The 17,010-nt window shown below is 48.6% G+C and overlaps 10 protein-coding genes across 10 annotated transcripts; 5 read left to right on the plus strand and 5 right to left on the minus strand.

Annotated features, from left to right (window-relative positions):
* The first annotated feature begins 206 nt into the window (after positions 1 to 206).
* LOC119560919 (GPALPP motifs-containing protein 1) lies at positions 207 to 2,986 on the plus strand. Its single transcript, XM_037874623.1, has 3 exons — positions 207 to 296; positions 1,689 to 2,576; positions 2,637 to 2,986. The coding sequence occupies exons 2-3, from the start codon at positions 1,692 to 1,694 to the stop codon at positions 2,799 to 2,801; spliced, it is 1,050 nt and encodes a 349-aa protein (XP_037730551.1). The 5' UTR covers positions 207 to 296; positions 1,689 to 1,691; the 3' UTR covers positions 2,802 to 2,986.
* Positions 213 to 1,503, plus strand: LOC119560920 (phosphatidate cytidylyltransferase, mitochondrial). Its single transcript, XM_037874624.1, has one exon. It carries the CDS (start codon positions 349 to 351, stop codon positions 1,375 to 1,377), a length of 1,029 nt encoding a protein of 342 aa, XP_037730552.1. The 5' UTR covers positions 213 to 348; the 3' UTR covers positions 1,378 to 1,503.
* A 57-nt stretch (positions 2,987 to 3,043) lies between the features above and the next one.
* On the minus strand, positions 3,044 to 4,150 carry LOC119560921 (cyclin-C). Its single transcript, XM_037874625.1, has 2 exons — positions 3,421 to 4,150; positions 3,044 to 3,364 (listed from the first exon to the last, which is right to left on the minus strand). Exons 1-2 carry the CDS (start codon positions 4,006 to 4,008, stop codon positions 3,149 to 3,151), a joined length of 804 nt encoding a protein of 267 aa, XP_037730553.1. The 5' UTR covers positions 4,009 to 4,150; the 3' UTR covers positions 3,044 to 3,148.
* An 85-nt stretch (positions 4,151 to 4,235) lies between these two features.
* On the plus strand, positions 4,236 to 6,405 carry LOC119560916 (mitochondrial-processing peptidase subunit beta). The gene is made up of 6 exons (XM_037874618.1): positions 4,236 to 4,381; positions 4,650 to 4,856; positions 4,919 to 5,247; positions 5,309 to 5,679; positions 5,739 to 5,830; positions 5,964 to 6,405. The coding sequence occupies exons 1-6, from the start codon at positions 4,313 to 4,315 to the stop codon at positions 6,306 to 6,308; spliced, it is 1,413 nt and encodes a 470-aa protein (XP_037730546.1). The 5' UTR covers positions 4,236 to 4,312; the 3' UTR covers positions 6,309 to 6,405.
* LOC119560917 (2-(3-amino-3-carboxypropyl)histidine synthase subunit 2) lies at positions 6,397 to 7,951 on the minus strand. The gene is made up of 2 exons (XM_037874619.1): positions 7,719 to 7,951; positions 6,397 to 7,666 (listed from the first exon to the last, which is right to left on the minus strand). The coding sequence occupies exons 1-2, from the start codon at positions 7,878 to 7,880 to the stop codon at positions 6,419 to 6,421; spliced, it is 1,410 nt and encodes a 469-aa protein (XP_037730547.1). The 5' UTR covers positions 7,881 to 7,951; the 3' UTR covers positions 6,397 to 6,418.
* Positions 7,952 to 8,266: 315 nt separating this feature from the next.
* On the plus strand, positions 8,267 to 9,368 carry LOC119560672. The gene is made up of 2 exons (XM_037874245.1): positions 8,267 to 8,712; positions 8,775 to 9,368. Exons 1-2 carry the CDS (start codon positions 8,475 to 8,477, stop codon positions 9,347 to 9,349), a joined length of 813 nt encoding a protein of 270 aa, XP_037730173.1. The 5' UTR covers positions 8,267 to 8,474; the 3' UTR covers positions 9,350 to 9,368.
* On the minus strand, positions 9,327 to 11,988 carry LOC119560671 (nuclear pore complex protein Nup93-1). Its single transcript, XM_037874244.1, has 4 exons — positions 11,776 to 11,988; positions 11,535 to 11,715; positions 10,097 to 11,478; positions 9,327 to 10,034 (listed from the first exon to the last, which is right to left on the minus strand). Exons 1-4 carry the CDS (start codon positions 11,934 to 11,936, stop codon positions 9,368 to 9,370), a joined length of 2,391 nt encoding a protein of 796 aa, XP_037730172.1. The 5' UTR covers positions 11,937 to 11,988; the 3' UTR covers positions 9,327 to 9,367.
* A 309-nt stretch (positions 11,989 to 12,297) lies between these two features.
* On the plus strand, positions 12,298 to 13,231 carry LOC119560633 (RRP15-like protein). The gene has a single exon (XM_037874184.1). It carries the CDS (start codon positions 12,370 to 12,372, stop codon positions 13,186 to 13,188), a length of 819 nt encoding a protein of 272 aa, XP_037730112.1. The 5' UTR covers positions 12,298 to 12,369; the 3' UTR covers positions 13,189 to 13,231.
* Positions 13,232 to 13,240: 9 nt separating this feature from the next.
* LOC119560301 (V-type proton ATPase 21 kDa proteolipid subunit) lies at positions 13,241 to 13,947 on the minus strand. Its single transcript, XM_037873672.1, has one exon. It carries the CDS (start codon positions 13,865 to 13,867, stop codon positions 13,241 to 13,243), a length of 627 nt encoding a protein of 208 aa, XP_037729600.1. The 5' UTR covers positions 13,868 to 13,947.
* A 46-nt stretch (positions 13,948 to 13,993) lies between these two features.
* LOC119560634 (40S ribosomal protein S5b) lies at positions 13,994 to 15,914 on the minus strand. Its single transcript, XM_037874186.1, has 2 exons — positions 15,295 to 15,914; positions 13,994 to 14,260 (listed from the first exon to the last, which is right to left on the minus strand). The coding sequence occupies exons 1-2, from the start codon at positions 15,823 to 15,825 to the stop codon at positions 14,093 to 14,095; spliced, it is 699 nt and encodes a 232-aa protein (XP_037730114.1). The 5' UTR covers positions 15,826 to 15,914; the 3' UTR covers positions 13,994 to 14,092.
* Positions 15,915 to 17,010: the final 1,096 nt, after the last annotated feature.

Below are 17,010 nucleotides of genomic sequence, written 5' to 3' on the forward strand. Positions count from 1 at the left end.
AATAAATTATAAATAATTTAGCTATTTTCTAGCTGAAACTCTTTCTGTCGATGAAGAAGAATAGTTTAATTTAAAATTTGAACGAATAAGTTTAATTACTATATATTTAATGCTATAATCATTATCTTAATTATGGTATACATAGTTTGATTAAATTTTAATAGCCACCAAAAATATATCTTTGTTTACCAGCTGATTGCCAGTGTGTACACACCTCCTTGCCACCGGCAGAAAGCGAAGAGCGGGAAGAAGAAGCAGCTACTCCATCGGAAGCAACGGAGTTACGTGCTAAAAAAGTAATTATTGAGCCTAAGTTAAGTCCGTTTTAGAGATACACCCACCCCCAAGATGATGGACCTGTACAGGCGCACGGTGGCGCGGTTTCCGCTGGGCAGCGTGAGCTATATGTTCGCCTACGGATCCGGCGTTAAGCAGCAGGAGGGCTATGAAAAACTGGGCAATGGAAATGGCTATCGTCCGGCGCCGGGAAGCGTTGTAGATCTGGTATTTTGCGTGAGGGATGCTCAGGGATTCCATGCCGAGAACCTGCACCGCCATCCTGATCACTATTCCGCTCTGAGGCTCTTGGGAGCGGGCTTTGTGGCCAAGTACCAGGAGCGCTTGGGTGCCGGCGTCTATTGCAACACTCTGGTGCCTCTGGCGGATGTGGGTCTTACCATTAAGTATGGAGTGGTGTCACAGGAACAGCTGCTGGAGGATCTGCTGGACTGGCGGCATCTCTATCTGGCTGGCAGGCTGCACAAACCCGTGACGAATCTGGTGAATCCCTCGGATAATCCGCCCCTGAAGGCTGCACTGGACAGGAATCTTTTGTCCGCCCTGCAAGTGGCTCTGCTACTATTACCCGAGAAGTTCACCGCCTACGGACTTTTCCACACGATTGCTGGATTGAGTTACAAAGGGGACTTCCGCATGATCTTCGGGGAAAACAAGCAGAAGGTGCACAACATCGTTAATCCGCAAATCAACGACTTCTTTGCCTTGTACCAACCGTCTTTGGGTCAACTCACCCAGTATGTGGCTGTTAATATGAAGGGCCACGAGCCGGGAAGCCGGAATCCAACCATACTCTTCGAGCAGGACAAATCCTCGTCGGCCACATCCTATCACCTGCGACAGTTGCCCTCGGAGCTCAAGAATCGGCTGGAGCGGAATGCCGCATGTAAGGGCGACTACGCCGAGGTGGTGAACCACCTGTCCGTGGCCTCCCAGCTGCCCGAGGTACTCCAGGCGTCCGTCAACGACATTGTGTGGCGCAGCAGTGTCACGCAATCGATCAAAAACATTGCCAGCGCAGGCGTTCTCAAATCCCTGGTCTACAGCTACCGCAAGGCCCAGAAAACATTCGCTGTTTAGCTTTCTTTTTGGGTTAATCCCCTGGCTGCCAATCTACCGACTAAGTTGCCCCTTCCAGCTACATTTCGTTACATAATTTTAAGCTTTAAAGTTGTTAACTGCAATATATGTTTAGCCCAAGCCAAAGAACTGAGTTTTCTTGGGGATCTCAGAACGAATCTAGAAAGGCAGTTGATGGGACTGGAGCATGTCGCTAGCAGAGGAACACCGTAGTGGTTCTGCAATGAAATTTCATCATTCCCTTTAATTTTGCCATTATAAATAGCCTTTTTGTTAAAAGCTTGTTTTAATTTATAAATGTTTCTTTACAGATCATGTCCAGCGATGATAGTTGTAGTGACAGCAGTTCCTCCAGCGATGAAAAACACCGGAAACGGAAGCACAAGAAGCATAGCAAAGAAGTAGACAAGTCCAAAAAGAAGAAGTCAAAAAAGCACAAGAAGGAAAAGCGTCGCCACAAGGAGAAAAAGCGCAGCAAGCATGAAGAGGAGCAGCCAGTGACTTATCCGCAACCTCCAGCTTTGTTGAATGTACCTTCTCCAGATGTGGCTTCAAATAGCGAAGATGCCTTCGGTCCTGCCCTGCCACCGCACTTGAGAAAACCAAATCAATCGGAAGTTGAAGTGGAGATCCAACCGAAACCACAAGCGCAGGCCATGATTGGACCCATTCTGCCCAGCAGTTTGGCTCAGGAAAAGTCGTCTGTTAAAGATGCCGAACCAGAGTATGATGATGATCTAGCTGGCACCTTTGGCCCTCTACCAAACGCCAGCCAAGTGGCCCTAGAGGAGCGTGCTCTGGCCCTTAAACTGGCAGCTCTGGAGGGCGGAGGATTGGGTACTTCCACAGACCAAGAAGTGCGCGAAGAGTGGATGCTGGAACTGCCGGATGTGGGATTAAAAAGCGGTCTTGCCGCCCTCAGCAATATGAAGCGCACTTTCCACCAGGGAAAGGAGCGACCTGACTTCAGCGATCGATCCTCCTGGACAAAGACGCCCCAGAGTGAAGCGGCTGCGGCTGCAGCTGGTCCAAAATCCCTCAGCTCCAAGGAACTTGAGGAGATGGCCCAGTTAAAATACGAGCAGCAGCGCGATGATGAACAGGAGAGCATGGCCAAGAAACACAAAAAGAAGCACAAACGTGAGGAGTCTCTGGTGGAGCTGCACCAGAAAAAGCTAAGAAAGGAGCAGAGGGAAAAGGTTGGAAAGAAATTTATTCTTAGTGTGTTTTTTATTGATTTTAAATATATTATTTTTAAGGAAAAGGAACTGGCTGCCTCGGGTTCTAAGCCAGAGCGAAGACCCTTCAGCAGGGATGTGGACCTGAAGCTCAACAAGATCGACAAGAATCAAACCAAGCAAATTGTGGACAAGGCCAAGATACTCAACACCAAGTTTTCTAGGGGTCAGGCGAAGTATTTGTAAAATCGATGGACGAGATTAAATACAATATACACAATTTTTAAGAAATTAGCTAGGTTGTATATTTAAAATAAGTAATATAGATACAATTATTTTCAAACGCTCTAAATGAGTATTTTCAACTAAATATAAATGGAACTTTTTATAATCTGTAAAATATTTATAATAGCGCATGAAAGGAAAAAACGTAAAATCAGAAAGTTTTTCAATGAAAAAATTTGAGTTTTATATTTCTAGAGATTAAGTTGCTTAGTCACATAGCTTAAACCTTGGTTTAATCGACATAAATAAGATGACATACACATAATTGGACAATACAAGCTAGTGGAGTAGAAAAATATGAGGCATTTTTAGCGCTGTGGCGGTGGTTTCGGCTTTGGAATCTTTGAGAGCAGCATCTGGATCTCGTCCTTCTCCTTCCAGTCCTTCCACAGCTCGTACAGATTGACAATGGCGCGCACGATCTCCTGGACCTTGTCCAGGTCCACATTTAGCTCAGCGAACCACTGCTTCGTGGCGTCCTTTTGCAGGATGACGCAGGCGATCTGCAGGCAGGCAATGGCGATCTGAAGAGAAGGGCTTTGTGAGATGCGAGGGCTAGCTATAGATCTGGATCACCTACCTGATAGGGAGGATACAGCAGACAGACATCTGTGCGCAGGGAATCGTTGACGATGCGCCAGCTGAGGGTAAGTAGCTGGTCCTCCTGGCCCATGTCCTGGACCAACTGCAGCAGCGGTCTGTACGGCTGGTAGACGATCAGGCAGCAATCCAGGTTCTCCAGCAGGTAAAACTCGCACTCCAGGATGTGATTGGTGCGGTAGGGGAACTCTTGAGCATACGCATAGCTGAACTTGGTCTTTATGGCCGACTGGCAGATGGAAATTAGTCGGGAATTCGAGATGACACCGAACTCCTCCACCTTGGAGGCCAGCAGGATGCAGGTGGGCGCCAGCAGCAGAGGATCAATGTTTTTGAGCGAGTTTCTCGCGTAGAAACGCTTGAAGTACACCGTGGCCGTGGCGATGACCTGCTGGCGCAGCTTTAGCTGCTCTCCCAGCACCTGGATTACGTTGGCGAAGAAGATAAACACCTTTTGGTACTCATCTTCGTTTAGGGCCAACAAATCGTGCTGACGCTCCCGTAGCAAATCGGGTTTGTCCAGAATCCACTGCTGTGAGTGTGAGCTTTGCCAAAAGTTTCCCGCCATTTCGGTGAGCAGTAGGCCAAGCAACCTAAGCCGGCCGAGAGTTTTTCGTTAGCTATCCAAATTAAAGGTATATTTCAAAAGAAAGCCAGAAAGCCGGAAAAACCGAGCAATTTGTGTTGCTTTAACAGACAGTGTGTGCACACCTGTGGTATTTTCCTCAAACAGCTGATTGGCCGAAGACTCGATAAAAATCGATTCCCGATAGGCGTGTGTTTGTGTGTGTGAGTTTTTCAGCCGCGGCCACAGACGAAAAAGTCTAAAATATTTTTTAGTTAATAGGCTATTTAAACGAATTAACTGAACGATGGCGTTGCGAGTTCTTGGAGTGACGCAGAACATGCGCTCCTTCATCCGGGGCGTTGACATGGTCAAGGTGAGTAGATCCAGCCACCCAATGATTACGCTCCACAGGATTTAAATTACGTAATTGTCAATAGTTGTGTTTCTGCTGTGTTTTTGGTGGAAACTATTAATAATAGGGATAAACAGTCTCCTTTTGGTGTGTTCTTAAGAGCTCCGAAGTATTTCTAACGAAAAGTTGGAAAATTCTTACAGGGAAACCTCTCACAATCACTTTGAGGTTATGTTCGTGTTTTACTTAACTTGGGTCTAAAGTTTTCCCCATTTTCCCAAACTTACAGCGCTACAAGTCGGCTGCCACGCTGCAGAAGACCCTGCTGAACATACCCGCCACCCAGGTGACCAAGCTGGACAACGGTCTCCGCGTGGCCAGCGAGGATTCCGGCGCCTCCACCGCCACCGTGGGTCTTTGGATCGATGCGGGCTCGAGGTCCGAGAACGAGAAGAACAACGGAGTGGCCCACTTCCTGGAGCACATGGCCTTCAAGGTGGGTCCATCTAGCTAAGTCCTTAAACAACCTAGTAATCAATTTTTTCCTCCCCCTTTTAGGGCACTGCCAAGCGCTCGCAGACCGATCTCGAGCTGGAGGTGGAGAACCTGGGCGCCCATTTGAACGCCTACACCTCCCGGGAGCAGACCGTCTTCTACGCCAAGTGCTTGTCCAAGGATGTGCCCAAGGCCGTCGAGATCCTGGCCGACATCATCCAGAACTCCAAGCTGGGCGAGGCTGAGATCGCCCGCGAGCGCTCGGTGATCCTGCGCGAGATGCAGGAGGTGGAGAGCAACCTGCAGGAGGTGGTCTTCGATCACCTGCACGCCACCGCCTACCAGGGCACTCCTCTGGGCCAGACCATCCTGGGACCCACCAAGAACATTCAGTGCGTATTTCTATCGATCTTTAGAAATATTCAACCTTGCTAATTCTTTGGATTTCCTTAGGTCCATTGGCAAATCCGACCTGACCGACTACATCTCTACTCACTACAAGGCTTCGCGCATCGTTCTGGCCGCCGCCGGCGGCGTCAAGCACGATGACCTGGTCAAGCTGGCCTGCGGCAGCCTGGGTGGCCTGGAGGCCAGTGTGCTGCCCGCTGAGGTGACTCCCTGCCGCTTCACCGGCTCCGAGGTGCGCGTGCGCGACGACTCCCTGCCCCTGGCCCATGTGGCCATCGCCGTCGAGGGCTGCGGCTGGACCGACCAGGACAACATCCCCCTGATGGTGGCCAACACCCTGGTGGGTGCCTGGGATCGTTCTCAGGGCGGTGGTGCCAACAACGCCTCCAACCTGGCCCGTGCCAGCGCTGAGGACAGTGAGTAATCCTTAAAGATTACGAGGAAATCCTTATTAAGTATTATTTTTCCTTCACAGACCTCTGCCACAGCTTCCAGTCGTTTAACACATGCTACAAGGACACCGGTCTCTGGGGCATTTACTTCGTCTGCGACCCTCTGCAGTGTGAGGTGAGTTACAAGTTTAAAAGGATAGTCATTAGGCTTGAGTAACATTAATGAATGGCTACCAATTAAAAAAAGCATAGTATCTAAATAAATATAATGTAATGTCTTCTCTAACGCTTTTGTCTCTTCTCCCCAGGACATGCTCTTCAACGTGCAGACCGAGTGGATGCGCCTGTGCACCATGGTCACCGAGGCCGAGGTCGAGCGCGCCAAGAACCTGCTGAAGACCAACATGCTGCTGCAACTGGACGGCACCACGCCCATCTGTGAGGACATTGGTCGCCAGATCCTGTGCTACAACCGCCGCATCCCGCTGCACGAGCTGGAGCAGCGCATCGATGCCGTGAGTGTGGGCAATGTCCGCGACGTGGCCATGAAGTACATCTACGACCGGTGCCCGGCCGTTGCTGCCGTGGGTCCCGTTGAGAACCTGCCCGACTACAACAGAATCCGCTCCTCCATGTACTGGCTGAGGGTGTAAGAGGTTCCGCCGCTCTTGTTGGACATTGTAGTTTAATTCAAAAGAAAATTTCGCCCGCAGAGGATCAGTAAACCGATAATACTAACAGTTATACAAACAGTGCTAGCCCTTTATTGATGAGTGTAGTTAATGGGAATGCCGCTAAGTCCCTGCTGCAGCTGGGCGGGCTCTGTCTGGCCCAAGGCAGGGTCCAATCCCTGCCAGGTGCGATCCTCAAAGGAGAGCCCTGTGTCCGTGGTCATCAAGGCCATTTTGGCCTGTGTGGCCAGCGCCAGCGAAGCGGGATCTCCTGCCGTTTCCAGGGAATCGTTGACCGCTCCCCTTAGTCTTCCACTGACCAAACTCACATCGTTTTCTGGTATGTCAGCCGCATTAAAGGGCAGGAAGCTGCGTCCCTCCGGCAGAAGTTGGTTGAAGTCTGTTACATAGGCTTCGGGATATCTCATGTGCCAAGCGGGATTCAGGGCCATCTCGGCCTCGAAGACGGAAACAATGGGCTTGTAGTACTCCTTGGAGTCGTACATGTTGTTGAAAGGGCAGCCGATCAGGACAAAGCAATCGATCTCCAGGAAGTTGGCCAGTTTGGCGGGATTTATCCTGCCTACGGATATGAGCTGTGTCTTGATGCCTCTGCCCTTGGCCATCGTTTGCAGACGAGCCACCACATCTAGATAGCCCTCAGCCGAGAGAGTGGCCACAATCAGGCCCAAAGTCTGTGCATCCTTACATTTTTCGATGTGGAAATAGCGACGCCGGATGAACTGAGCCGTGAGGGGATTCTTGGAGCTCAGACTGCCACTGGCACCATCGTAGATGTGCCACTGAACGGCAGCTAAAGCGGTCAGGGAGAGATTGGCGAACCGCTGATTATCGGCGCCAATGAAAATGCAAATCCGCTCGAGGTCCGATGGCTCCTTGGAGGCTGTTGAATCCGGCTCAATGGGTGGAAATAGCTCCAGCAGGAGATTCTTGGGCTCCATGGCCTCTGTTAGCCGCTTCTTAAGCTGTTCATCGTGAATATGCTGGTAGCCAATGTCGAGGTAGACGCACACCTGCCTTTCCTTGCTCTCCTCACGCAGACTTTGAAGCTTTTCCAGGAGAAGACCCACGTCCAGGGGCAACTCTGGATAGAGGTAAAGCACCGGCAAGCGAGATGCCCTGCTGCGACAGGCATTCCCGAAGTGAATCACACTGTCGGCATCCACATGGGCAGCCGCAATCTCGTCCACGCAGCAGCTTCCGTATGTGGTGTCGGCCAAGATGAAGACCTTCACCTCCTCCGGCGAAAGTAGCTCCTTGAGGGCCACACTAATGGCATTGCTGTGGGGCAGATAGTCGTCCGGGAATTGCAAACAAACCTGGAGGAGGAAAACTTAGTTATGGCTCCTTAAATATAACCCATATACACACCCTTTTGTAGCTATTTTCTCGTATCCAATCGACGCTCTTTTTCCTGTGGTTTTCGTTCCAAATCTGTTCGAAGGTCACTGGGTGCTCCGTTTCCGTCTGGCGCTCCAAGGCGGCCGTGTCCGAGCTGGAGAAAGCCGATGCAGATGTTTCGGAGGAGCTCATTTCCAGTCGATTTTCAAAAAATTTCCTTTGTCTTGTCCAGTAAAATGATCAAATGCAAATAATAAACAATAGAGGTGGTAAAACATTGATGATTTTTAAATATCGGTAATATCGATGTTTGCCAAAGCTTTATCGTTGATTTTTATCATTTAGTTTATTGTAATTATTAATATTATTCTTTTCAAACTATATATAATGCAGGATCCATAACGCAAGTAATACCTATGAGTATAACAATTTCATCCTTTTCTTGATCACGTTGTTCTAGTGAACGCACCCACAATCTTAGCTAAGACTGAAACCTACTTTATTGTGTGACCACATGAATTTGTTTTCTCATTTGAATAATTTTCTGTTGAAGCACATGCAATTTAAAAATTCTTATAAGTTTTAATTAGTTTCGCAACGTTTCCACAGTAGACTTATGTACAAGAAATCTCACGGATAGAACTAAAACTTGGCTATAACATTTCATGGTCAACTTCCAGGAGCTGATCTTGACCCGATTTTACCTTTTGGAACGCCTACCAACACTTGTTGCTTTCTCCATTTCCCCAACTAAATTTCACCTAACAAGAACGGTTCCCGAAAAATATGAAAAACCGAAATCTTCGCTGTATTGTGACCAATTGTTATGATAGTGGTCAGCAGGACAGAAGCTCTATGTTCAAGCTACCCATGAATCCGGTTATCAGGCAAAAGTGGATGGAGAACATTGGGGTCTTCAAAGACATAAACTTGTTTAATAGCAGGGTGTGTAGGCGTCACTTTGAGACCCAGTGTCTTGGCAAGACCAAAGTGTTTTCCTGGGCAATTCCCACGCTGTTTTTGGGTAAGATTCACTTCCAAATCTCCAAAAGAAGCTACCTAGACATTTTCTCTTCATCGTTCCAGGTGGAAACGAGGTTTTGCACCATAGTAGTAAACCAGAGAAGAATCCCATTATACGCAAATGTAGCGTCAGGGGCTGCCCATCAAGATCTTCAACAGAAAGACTGCACTTCTTTCCCACGGATCCCGAGCTGCGCAAGAAGTGGATGGATATATGTCACCTAACAGTGGACAACAAGTGGCTTTTCATTTGCGGCAGACACTTCCGCCGCAACTACCTGCCCAATAATAAAGGCAACCTTAAAAAGGACGCTATTCCAGAGTTCAATCTGGGAATAGAAAGCGATGATCCCCTGGGAATGGGCCACAAGGGTAGGAAATCATTTCCAAAGAGAAGAAAACCCTGTTCCAAGAGCGACGACTCTGGCATCGATGAGGAAAACTCCAAGGAGAGTAGGTCCCAGGAATCCTGCTCTAGCTCCAAGGAGAGTAGGTCCCAGGAATCCTGCTCCAACTGCCTTGACCTTAAACAACAATTGGCAGCTGCCCTCCTTAAAATTCAGCAGCTTGAGGAGGGACAACAGGCTGCAACAGATAGCGACGAGGAAGAAGAGCTCATTTTCATGCTAATGAAGTAGCCTTAAAGTACCTTTATTCTAGTGCATCACCAGCTCCAGTTGAATCAGTCGCCTGTTGGTGTCGTAGGGCAGGCGATACGGCATGGTGGCTGCCATGTTGGACAGGGCTTTGGCCCGCTGCCGGAGCTGCTGCATCTGACTCTGTTCCAGAGAGCCGGCCATTCCAGTCTTGAGCTGCTTGTACTGCCGCTGGGCGATGTCCATGGCGGCCACAATGACGTCGGGCAGCACCTTGATCACCTCGCCGCTCAGACGTTTCACATTGGCCAGACACACCTCCACATCGTTTGTCGTGTTGGGCATCAGCTGGGTCTGGCGGAGCTGCTCCAGAGCCGCATTAAGCTTGCCCTCGTGATAGAAGTTGAAGAAAATCAGCAGATCCTGCAGCAGCACAAAGCTGCTCTTCATTTTGGGCTCCACCTCAATGCTGTCGCTGGCCAGCAGCTGGCTGAATCTCTGGGCCTCCTGACCAAGGCGCTCTCTCAGCGATCCGCCCTGCGTGGGCAGATGCACCACTTGGGCCAGCAAAATGCAGGTGTGCTTGAAGGCCAAGTTATACTTGCCGGCCATTTCGTAGAGTCGCGCCGAAATCTCAAAGTTGCCCAGCGAAGCCAGCTCGTCGGCCACCAGAGCAGCCATGGTGCGAGTGTCGAACTCGGGGCAGTCAAACTGGCGGAAGAGGCCACTGAAAGCAAGAGAGACATAAACTTAAGACTGATTAAAACGCAAATAAAACTGCCAGCTCACCTGTTAACCTCTTCTTGTTCACTGGCCTGCCGCTGGCCAAATATCAGATCGAATATGGTGGTATCAAAAACTCCACTGTCCACCACCACATCGCACACGCATGCCAGGAACATGTTCCGCCCCTTGGGATCCCTCAGGCAGCGAAGGGTGTAGTAGTAGTGCAAAGCCTCCGTGGTGTCCGTGCGTTCAAATCGCTGCACATACTGCCGAATCAGGCGGGTTAGGTTGAGGCGTCTAAGGGGCTGCGGATCCATGATATCAATCGAGAGCAGGGGCTGCGACACACTGCGCGCCCCTCCCAGAAGACCCAACTCGTGCAGAGCTATGGCCATGTGAACTGCATGGACGCAGGTGTCATCCCGGCGGGCCAGGAACTCGATGGCGGCCTCAAATTGCCCAGTGAGCGCCAGGGTCTCAAAGTACAGATGCGGCTGCTGGCTGGCGTTAAAATACTTCTCGCCGTACTTCTCCAGGATCAGCGACTGCAGTTTGCCATAGCTGGCGGCGTCACCGGGCTGAAGCATGGCCAGTCGGATCCACAGGAAGTCGTCTATGGTCTTGGCCACCTCGCCATGCACCTCGTTGACATCGCAGCCCAAGAGGATGCAGTAAACGGCCTTCTTGTAGGCATCGGTGGAGTTGCGTATCTTGTTAGCGTACTGCAGGCGCAGTTGGTTTTCTATCCTGGAATTGGTTTCGCCCGCGTTCCGATCAGCCACCAGCTGGGCGAACTCTTCGTGGCTGCTGCCCGCTTCGCGCAGAAACTCAACCGCAGTGTCTGCTGATCCACAGCGCAGTCCGTAGTAGACCAGTGGCCACAAGGGTCGGTCGCCCACGGTGTCCACCAGTCCGATAGTCTGCTGGGCACTGAACCGGTGGCTAACATAGGCCAAAACCAACTGATAGTGGTTGCTGGCATAGGAGCCGCCCACTTGGGAGCACATGAACACTCGGTAGCGACGTTCCAGGTAGGATTTGGCGTGGTTAACGAACTCCGGCCTTTGCTGCCGGCTCTTGATGGGATCGCTGTGCAGGGGCTCGCTTATCTGGGTGACACAAGCCAGCAGGGTCCACATGTCCGTCAGCCGGGAGTCGCCAAAGCTCTGGGACAGCTGGGCGAACTTCTGGATGAGATTGGGCCGGGGGCTGCCCTTCAGCAGCAATTCGTTGTAGTGACGCAACTCTTGGGCGTACACCAGTTCCAGCGGATCGAGGCAGGATCGTGGCTGGCAGTGTGGATTCAGGAGGGTGGGATCGGGCAGGCGCTGCAGGTCGATGAAGTTCTGCGAGGGCGCGATCAGGGCGTCCAGCAGGCGAGTCTTCTCCTCGTTCCAGGCGCTGTTCATGCTGGCCCACTTCTGCTTGCTCACAGAGTCGCTGATCTGGGGATGGGATTGGAGGTGTCAGTGATGATTTGGGGATGCGGTTGTTTACCCACATTCTTGTTGGTGTCCTCAATCACCGATAGGATGGCGTTCTCGCGCTCGTTCTTCAGGAAGGTGCGCACATCCGTGTCCGCCTTTACGTCTAGGGGCTCGAAGGTTTTCCGGGCACTCAGCGCCTCCAGCTTCTGGTTTAGCTTGGGCAGGTCCACGCCCTTGGAGCCAAGGAGAATGTGCCTGGAATGTAAAATAGATCTTGAGCTCTGGATTCTGTTCCATTGCATATTGTATACTCACGCCTGGATCTCCTTGCCGCCGGTTTGGGTGACGCGCGAGTGCAGCTCCGTGGTGGCCTGGAGGACCTGCTGGAGCGTCCGCTCCACGGCGGGCAGCTCGCACTCCGCCTTCGCCTCATTGGTCAGGTTCTGGGCCCGCTGCAGCAGAGTGTTCAGGTCCATCTTCGCAAATAAATATTTTCACTAAATTCCGCCGCTTCGCGCCACCACAAGATTGGAGATGGCACTATCGATGTATTGACTATCGAACTTGGTCCAGTTCGGAGACAACCGATAAGTGATTAAATTAATAATTTATAAATTAATAATTATATATAAAATTAAATTTAAAGTTAGGCAAAAGAATTAAATAAAGTACATTCCATGTTCATAGCACAAAAAAACTTTAAAATATTTTGAATTTTAAGAAATATATTTTTTAGTAACTTATATTTAATTACACATTACAAAAAATTATTTTTAGCTTAACCTTCACTAGTTAGTATCGATAGTTTTTCCGATAGTGCAACCTGATAAGCTCAACACTCCCATCCCTAAAAACGTGAAACACGCTCGTTTTGTTTTTATAGTTGGATCCACTTGTTGGCTGCATAAAATGGCCCTTTTGACTGAGAAGCGTGTTAAGAAGACTCCTGCTCCTGCAGCCGACAGTTCCGCGGGGGAATCCGACTCCGAGGGCGCTCAGAGTTCCGGCAACGAGGCGGAGGGCAACGCCGGCTGGGCGGACTCCATCCTGAAAGTGCTGAAGACCACCAAGCCGGAGACCCAGAACAAAACAGTGCTGGCCAGGGCCAAAAACAGCCAGGCGGCTGTGCGATTCCAGAAAGCCGCGGCCTCCAAGAAGCCGGGATTCGACTTTGAGATCGAGAAAACAGAGGTGAAGGACGAGGACGAGGATGAGAAGCCGGAGGTGTCGGCTTTGGATGCCACGCTAACCAAACAGCAGCGCAAGAATGTGCCCCTCCAGCTGCGGGTGAAGCCCAGTTTCCGGGACATGGAGCGCGAGCGAACGCTGCGCAAAGTGGCCACCCGCGGAGTGGTGCAGTTCTTCAACGCCGTGCGCATCCAGCAGAAGGATCTGCAGCAGCAGCTAGAGGAAGCGGGCCCGCTGGACAGCCGGCAGGATGCCGTGCTCAACAACATTAACAAGCGCAAGTTCCTGGATGTCCTGATGAGTGGCAAGCGCGCCAAATCCACAGCCGTAGACAACGCGGTAAAAAAAGAGGAACAAGAAACGGATGACGACGACGAGGATGAGGGTTCCAGCGGTAAAAAGAAGTCCGAATGGAACGTGCTGCGCGAAGACTTCATGACGAACAAGAAGATCAAGCACTGGGACGAGGAAGACGACGACGAGGAGGGCAACAATGATGAGGCCGACGACAGCGACGACGATGATGAGGGGGATGATTAGCTTTAGTTACCAAATAAATGTTAGCTTTTCAATTAAACTTGTATTTAATGGTTTATGTAATCATTTCTGCCTTTGAGGTCATGTAGATGGCCACGATCAGGCCAAAAAGGCCGATGGCCGAGCCAAAGATCTCCACGATGAGGATCTTGACGAACAGCGCCGAGTTGGCCGCATCCGCCAGGGCAGCGCCGGAGCCCACGACGCCCACCGCAATGCCGCAAGTCACGTTCACGAGTCCCGTGCACAGACCGGCTCCAAACACAGCGAATCCTGTGAACATGTTGATCGACATCACTTCCTTGTTGGTGATCAGCCGCACGCTGCTGAACTGCACGAGACTACCGGAGAGCAGGATGGCCGTGATCAGGCCGTAGATGGCCACCGCCTCGCAGAAGATGACCGAGATCAGGTTCTTGGTCTTGATGCGGGGCGATCGCACCCCGCCACCGGCTACGCTGCTTCCGATCATGTAAATCCCACTGGCAGCGCCCAGAACGGAGAGGGCGCAGGCGAGGAAGATCCCCAGGCCGGACCACAAGAAGGGATTTGAGGTGTACAGGAACCAGCCAAGGCCAATGCGCTCGCCCGTTCCGGTCATCACGTTCGCCAGGATCAGGCCAACCATAGCCAAGGTGGCGGATCCAAGAACAAACAGCACGAAAAACATTCCAAACTTCATTGTGCAGCTTTGGACAGTCGCTTTAGGATTTAAGATTTCTATGCTTGACGAAACTGACAGGCAAATAAAAGCCGGGAAATAACATTATCAAGCTACTTTTTCAAAAGAATAAAACAAAACAAGAGCTATAAAATACATTCCTGTATTTAGTTAGAAGATGAAATGATTACATAACAACGTATGTACGTTTGCATCAGTTCGTGAAAAAGAGAAAAAAATCGCAGCTTAACGATTCGACTTGGCCACGCGCTCCAACTCGTCCTTCTTCTTGATGGCATACGAATTGGAAGATCCCTTGGCAGCGTTTATAAGCTCATCGGCCAGGCATTCGGCCACGGTTTTGATGTTACGGAAAGCAGCCTCACGTGCTCCAGTGCAAATAAGCCAAATCGCCTGTAAACACAGATCATTGTAACAATGTTATTGAATATTTGGGGGTTTGAAAATTATTACTTATAAGCAAAGTCAAATCTTAATTAATTGTTCAGGATTAAAAAAGGTTTACTTTATGCGTTTTTTAAATTTTGTATTATTAAAATAGTACTAACACCATTAAAATAAGCGTAATGTCGCCAAGGATTTGTGGTATCAATCGTGCTACATCTCACGCAGATTGAAAAATTGAGAATTCTAAAAATGAGCTAACTAATCACGAAATCCAAATTAATTGGTACTAAAAAACAAATCAAATAAGTAGTAAAATGAATTATTATGTTGTAATAGATCCTATAAAACCTATTTATGAATAAAATTGACAATTCATTTAAATGTTGTTTACAATTTTCTTTTTATAAAGGTTGGAAACTTTTCTGACTTTTAAGAAATTCCTTGTTTTTTTACTGGGTAATAGGAAGAAACTGACTTTCAGTATTTTCTTATCTTTAAGAGGCATAGTAAATATGCAAAAACAGATTTATGATAATGCTGTTCATCTAAATCAAACTACAACTAATAACTATTTAACCATAGTTTTCCTATATATTTCGAAATAGGTCATTATTTGAATTTATGCGAACAAATTATTTATAGACCATATATACCAAACTAATTCTTTTTCAAAGGAGTTCCAAGGTTGTGTTAACTTTGAGTTGGGTTATAAGAAATGTTTGTAGCTACTGGAAGGTTCTGTATAACAGGTGGTGGCCAAAAAAAGCTGCGCAGGCGGATCGCGGGATCAGCAATACTTCTGCCGCACTTCTGCTGATCTTGTGTCATCGCATGTGATGTGATGTCTGTCTCTGTTGGCAACCAAAGGTGTAAATCTATACCTATTTTTTCTTAAAAGTACATATATTTACATATATCAGCAGTCGGCACACAATCCAATGACATTTTTCGTTTGCACTGGTCAGATCATCGATGTGCCGACCGCCGACCGCTGTTGTACACTGTATGTGTTGCGGCAGAGACAGCCGATTTATATTTACCTGGTTGACACGCCTCAATGGCGACACATCGACGGCCTGGCGGCGCACAGTGCCGGCGCGTCCGATGCGCGTGGAGTCCTCGCGGGGACCGGAGTTGACGATGGCGTTGACCGTCACCTGGAGCGGATTCTCCGAGGTCAGCAGGTGGATGATCTCGAAGGCGTGCTTGACGATGCGACAGGCGAGGAGCTTCTTGCCGTTGCTGCGGCCCTTCATCATCAGGCCGCTGGTGAGGCGCTCCACGATGGGGCACTGGGCCTTGCGGAACCGCTTGGCCGCATAGCGTCCGGCGGAGTGCGGCAGGTAGCGGGCGAACTTCTCCTTGACGGCGATGTAGTCCTGCAGCGAGATGTCGCTGATCGAGATGTCGTCGCAGGCCCAGCGGCCGAAGAGCTTGATTTCCGGCCACTCGGTGGCCTGCTGGGCGACCATTGTGGTGTCGCCCTCCTCCTCCCAGACCTCCTCGTCCTGTGGCTGCGGCGGCAGGAGGCCCGCATCCTGGTTGGTCGACTCCACCACTTCCTCGGACATTTTGGGGGGCAGTTAAGGTTGAATCCCACGGAAGAAACTCGAAAAGCGTGCGACTTGGAAAGCGTTTTCCGCCGAAAGAAGGAGGATGCAAAGGGAAACGGTAATAGAAGCTGTCACTTTCAAAATGGCCGCCAAATGCAACACTGCCCCGCGGGGCTGCCAACTTCGAGCGCCTTTTGAGCGGGAATTCAAATTAAGCGATAGCTTTTCTTACTTGCATACCCATTACTGGTGGGGTATATCGTTTCCTTGGTAATAATATAATTGGCCAAATATCCAACTTTATAACAGGGTAACGAATATCAAATAGTCGTAAACTAGCTCAAATATTTATTTTGCACTGCTGTTATTATTTAGTTGAAAATATGTACTTTTTGTTGTTGTTTTTTAATTTGTAATGAATTATATTAAATTTTGACACACACAGCACACACACTTTCGTTATTTTGTAACACCTGGAAACAAGCCCAAAATAAGATAACGAATAAATTCGGAATCGCAAGCCATTAATTTATTTATTCGTTAGGCATGAACTTGCTTCACAACAAAAGATATAATCGCGAATGAAACCTATCTTGCGAAGTTTAAAGTGATATAAGTCAAGTCATCAAAAAATTCTTTTCTGCTGACACAACATAAATTTTCATGCCGTAAACATTGATGTAAACTCAAAATTTTAAAATTTGTTTTGTTGTTTCTAAAAATGCACTGAGAAAAAATTGGAATAGTATAAGTAAATATCTGCATATTGAATTCAAAATTTCGTAATAAATATTGAGGTAAATGCAAAAATTGCATTTGCAAATATTATAATCAAGTTAGAAAATAGTAGATATGATGTTAGTCATAATTACTTTAAATATTTTACGCCATTAAAATAATATAATATTAAAATCTTTAAGTTGCCTATTATTTTTTAATTCAAAAGTTTCAATATTAGTGTAAATAAAAACAGCAATAAATGAATAACATAGTTAGAAGTATTTGAATTGAATATGAAATCCTTGGACTTACTATTTTATTATCAGTGTATGGTTGCCTTTTTATACTCTTGCAGAGGGTATTTTGATTTCAGTCAGAAGTTTGCAACGCAGTGAAGGAGACGTTTCCGACCCTATAAAGTATATATATTCTTGATCAGCATCACTAGACGAGTCGATCTAGCCATGTCCGTCTGTCCGTCCG

Source organism: Drosophila subpulchrella, unplaced genomic scaffold (assembly GCF_014743375.2).
Source record: "Drosophila subpulchrella strain 33 F10 #4 breed RU33 unplaced genomic scaffold, RU_Dsub_v1.1 Primary Assembly Seq354, whole genome shotgun sequence".
Classification (NCBI taxonomy): domain Eukaryota; kingdom Metazoa; phylum Arthropoda; class Insecta; order Diptera; family Drosophilidae; genus Drosophila; species Drosophila subpulchrella.

Coding starts and splice junctions, on each gene's coding strand:
- LOC119560672 (XM_037874245.1), top strand. CDS start 8,475: ATGAAAAACCGAAATCTTCGCTGTATTGTGACCAATTGTTATGATAGT. Junction 8,713..8,774: donor AATTCCCACGCTGTTTTTGG/GTAAGATTCACT, acceptor TCATCGTTCCAG/GTGGAAACGAGGTTTTGCAC.
- LOC119560917 (XM_037874619.1), bottom strand. CDS start 7,880: ATGAGCTCCTCCGAAACATCTGCATCGGCTTTCTCCAGCTCGGACACG. Junction 7,667..7,718: donor GAGAAAATAGCTACAAAAGG/GTGTGTATATGG, acceptor TTCCTCCTCCAG/GTTTGTTTGCAATTCCCGGA.
- LOC119560920 (XM_037874624.1), top strand. CDS start 349: ATGATGGACCTGTACAGGCGCACGGTGGCGCGGTTTCCGCTGGGCAGC.
- LOC119560634 (XM_037874186.1), bottom strand. CDS start 15,825: ATGTCCGAGGAAGTGGTGGAGTCGACCAACCAGGATGCGGGCCTCCTG. Junction 14,261..15,294: donor CATTGAGGCGTGTCAACCAG/GTAAATATAAAT, acceptor CTGTGTTTACAG/GCGATTTGGCTTATTTGCAC.
- LOC119560301 (XM_037873672.1), bottom strand. CDS start 13,867: ATGAAGTTTGGAATGTTTTTCGTGCTGTTTGTTCTTGGATCCGCCACC.
- LOC119560916 (XM_037874618.1), top strand. CDS start 4,313: ATGGCGTTGCGAGTTCTTGGAGTGACGCAGAACATGCGCTCCTTCATC. Junction 4,382..4,649: donor GGGGCGTTGACATGGTCAAG/GTGAGTAGATCC, acceptor CCAAACTTACAG/CGCTACAAGTCGGCTGCCAC. Junction 5,831..5,963: donor GCGACCCTCTGCAGTGTGAG/GTGAGTTACAAG, acceptor TCTTCTCCCCAG/GACATGCTCTTCAACGTGCA.
- LOC119560921 (XM_037874625.1), bottom strand. CDS start 4,008: ATGGCGGGAAACTTTTGGCAAAGCTCACACTCACAGCAGTGGATTCTG. Junction 3,365..3,420: donor TGCTGTATCCTCCCTATCAG/GTAGGTGATCCA, acceptor CCTTCTCTTCAG/ATCGCCATTGCCTGCCTGCA.
- LOC119560671 (XM_037874244.1), bottom strand. CDS start 11,936: ATGGACCTGAACACTCTGCTGCAGCGGGCCCAGAACCTGACCAATGAG. Junction 11,716..11,775: donor GGCGGCAAGGAGATCCAGGC/GTGAGTATACAA, acceptor TTTACATTCCAG/GCACATTCTCCTTGGCTCCA. Junction 10,035..10,096: donor GAACAAGAAGAGGTTAACAG/GTGAGCTGGCAG, acceptor TCTTGCTTTCAG/TGGCCTCTTCCGCCAGTTTG.
- LOC119560633 (XM_037874184.1), top strand. CDS start 12,370: ATGGCCCTTTTGACTGAGAAGCGTGTTAAGAAGACTCCTGCTCCTGCA.
- LOC119560919 (XM_037874623.1), top strand. CDS start 1,692: ATGTCCAGCGATGATAGTTGTAGTGACAGCAGTTCCTCCAGCGATGAA. Junction 2,577..2,636: donor GAAAGGAGCAGAGGGAAAAG/GTTGGAAAGAAA, acceptor ATTATTTTTAAG/GAAAAGGAACTGGCTGCCTC.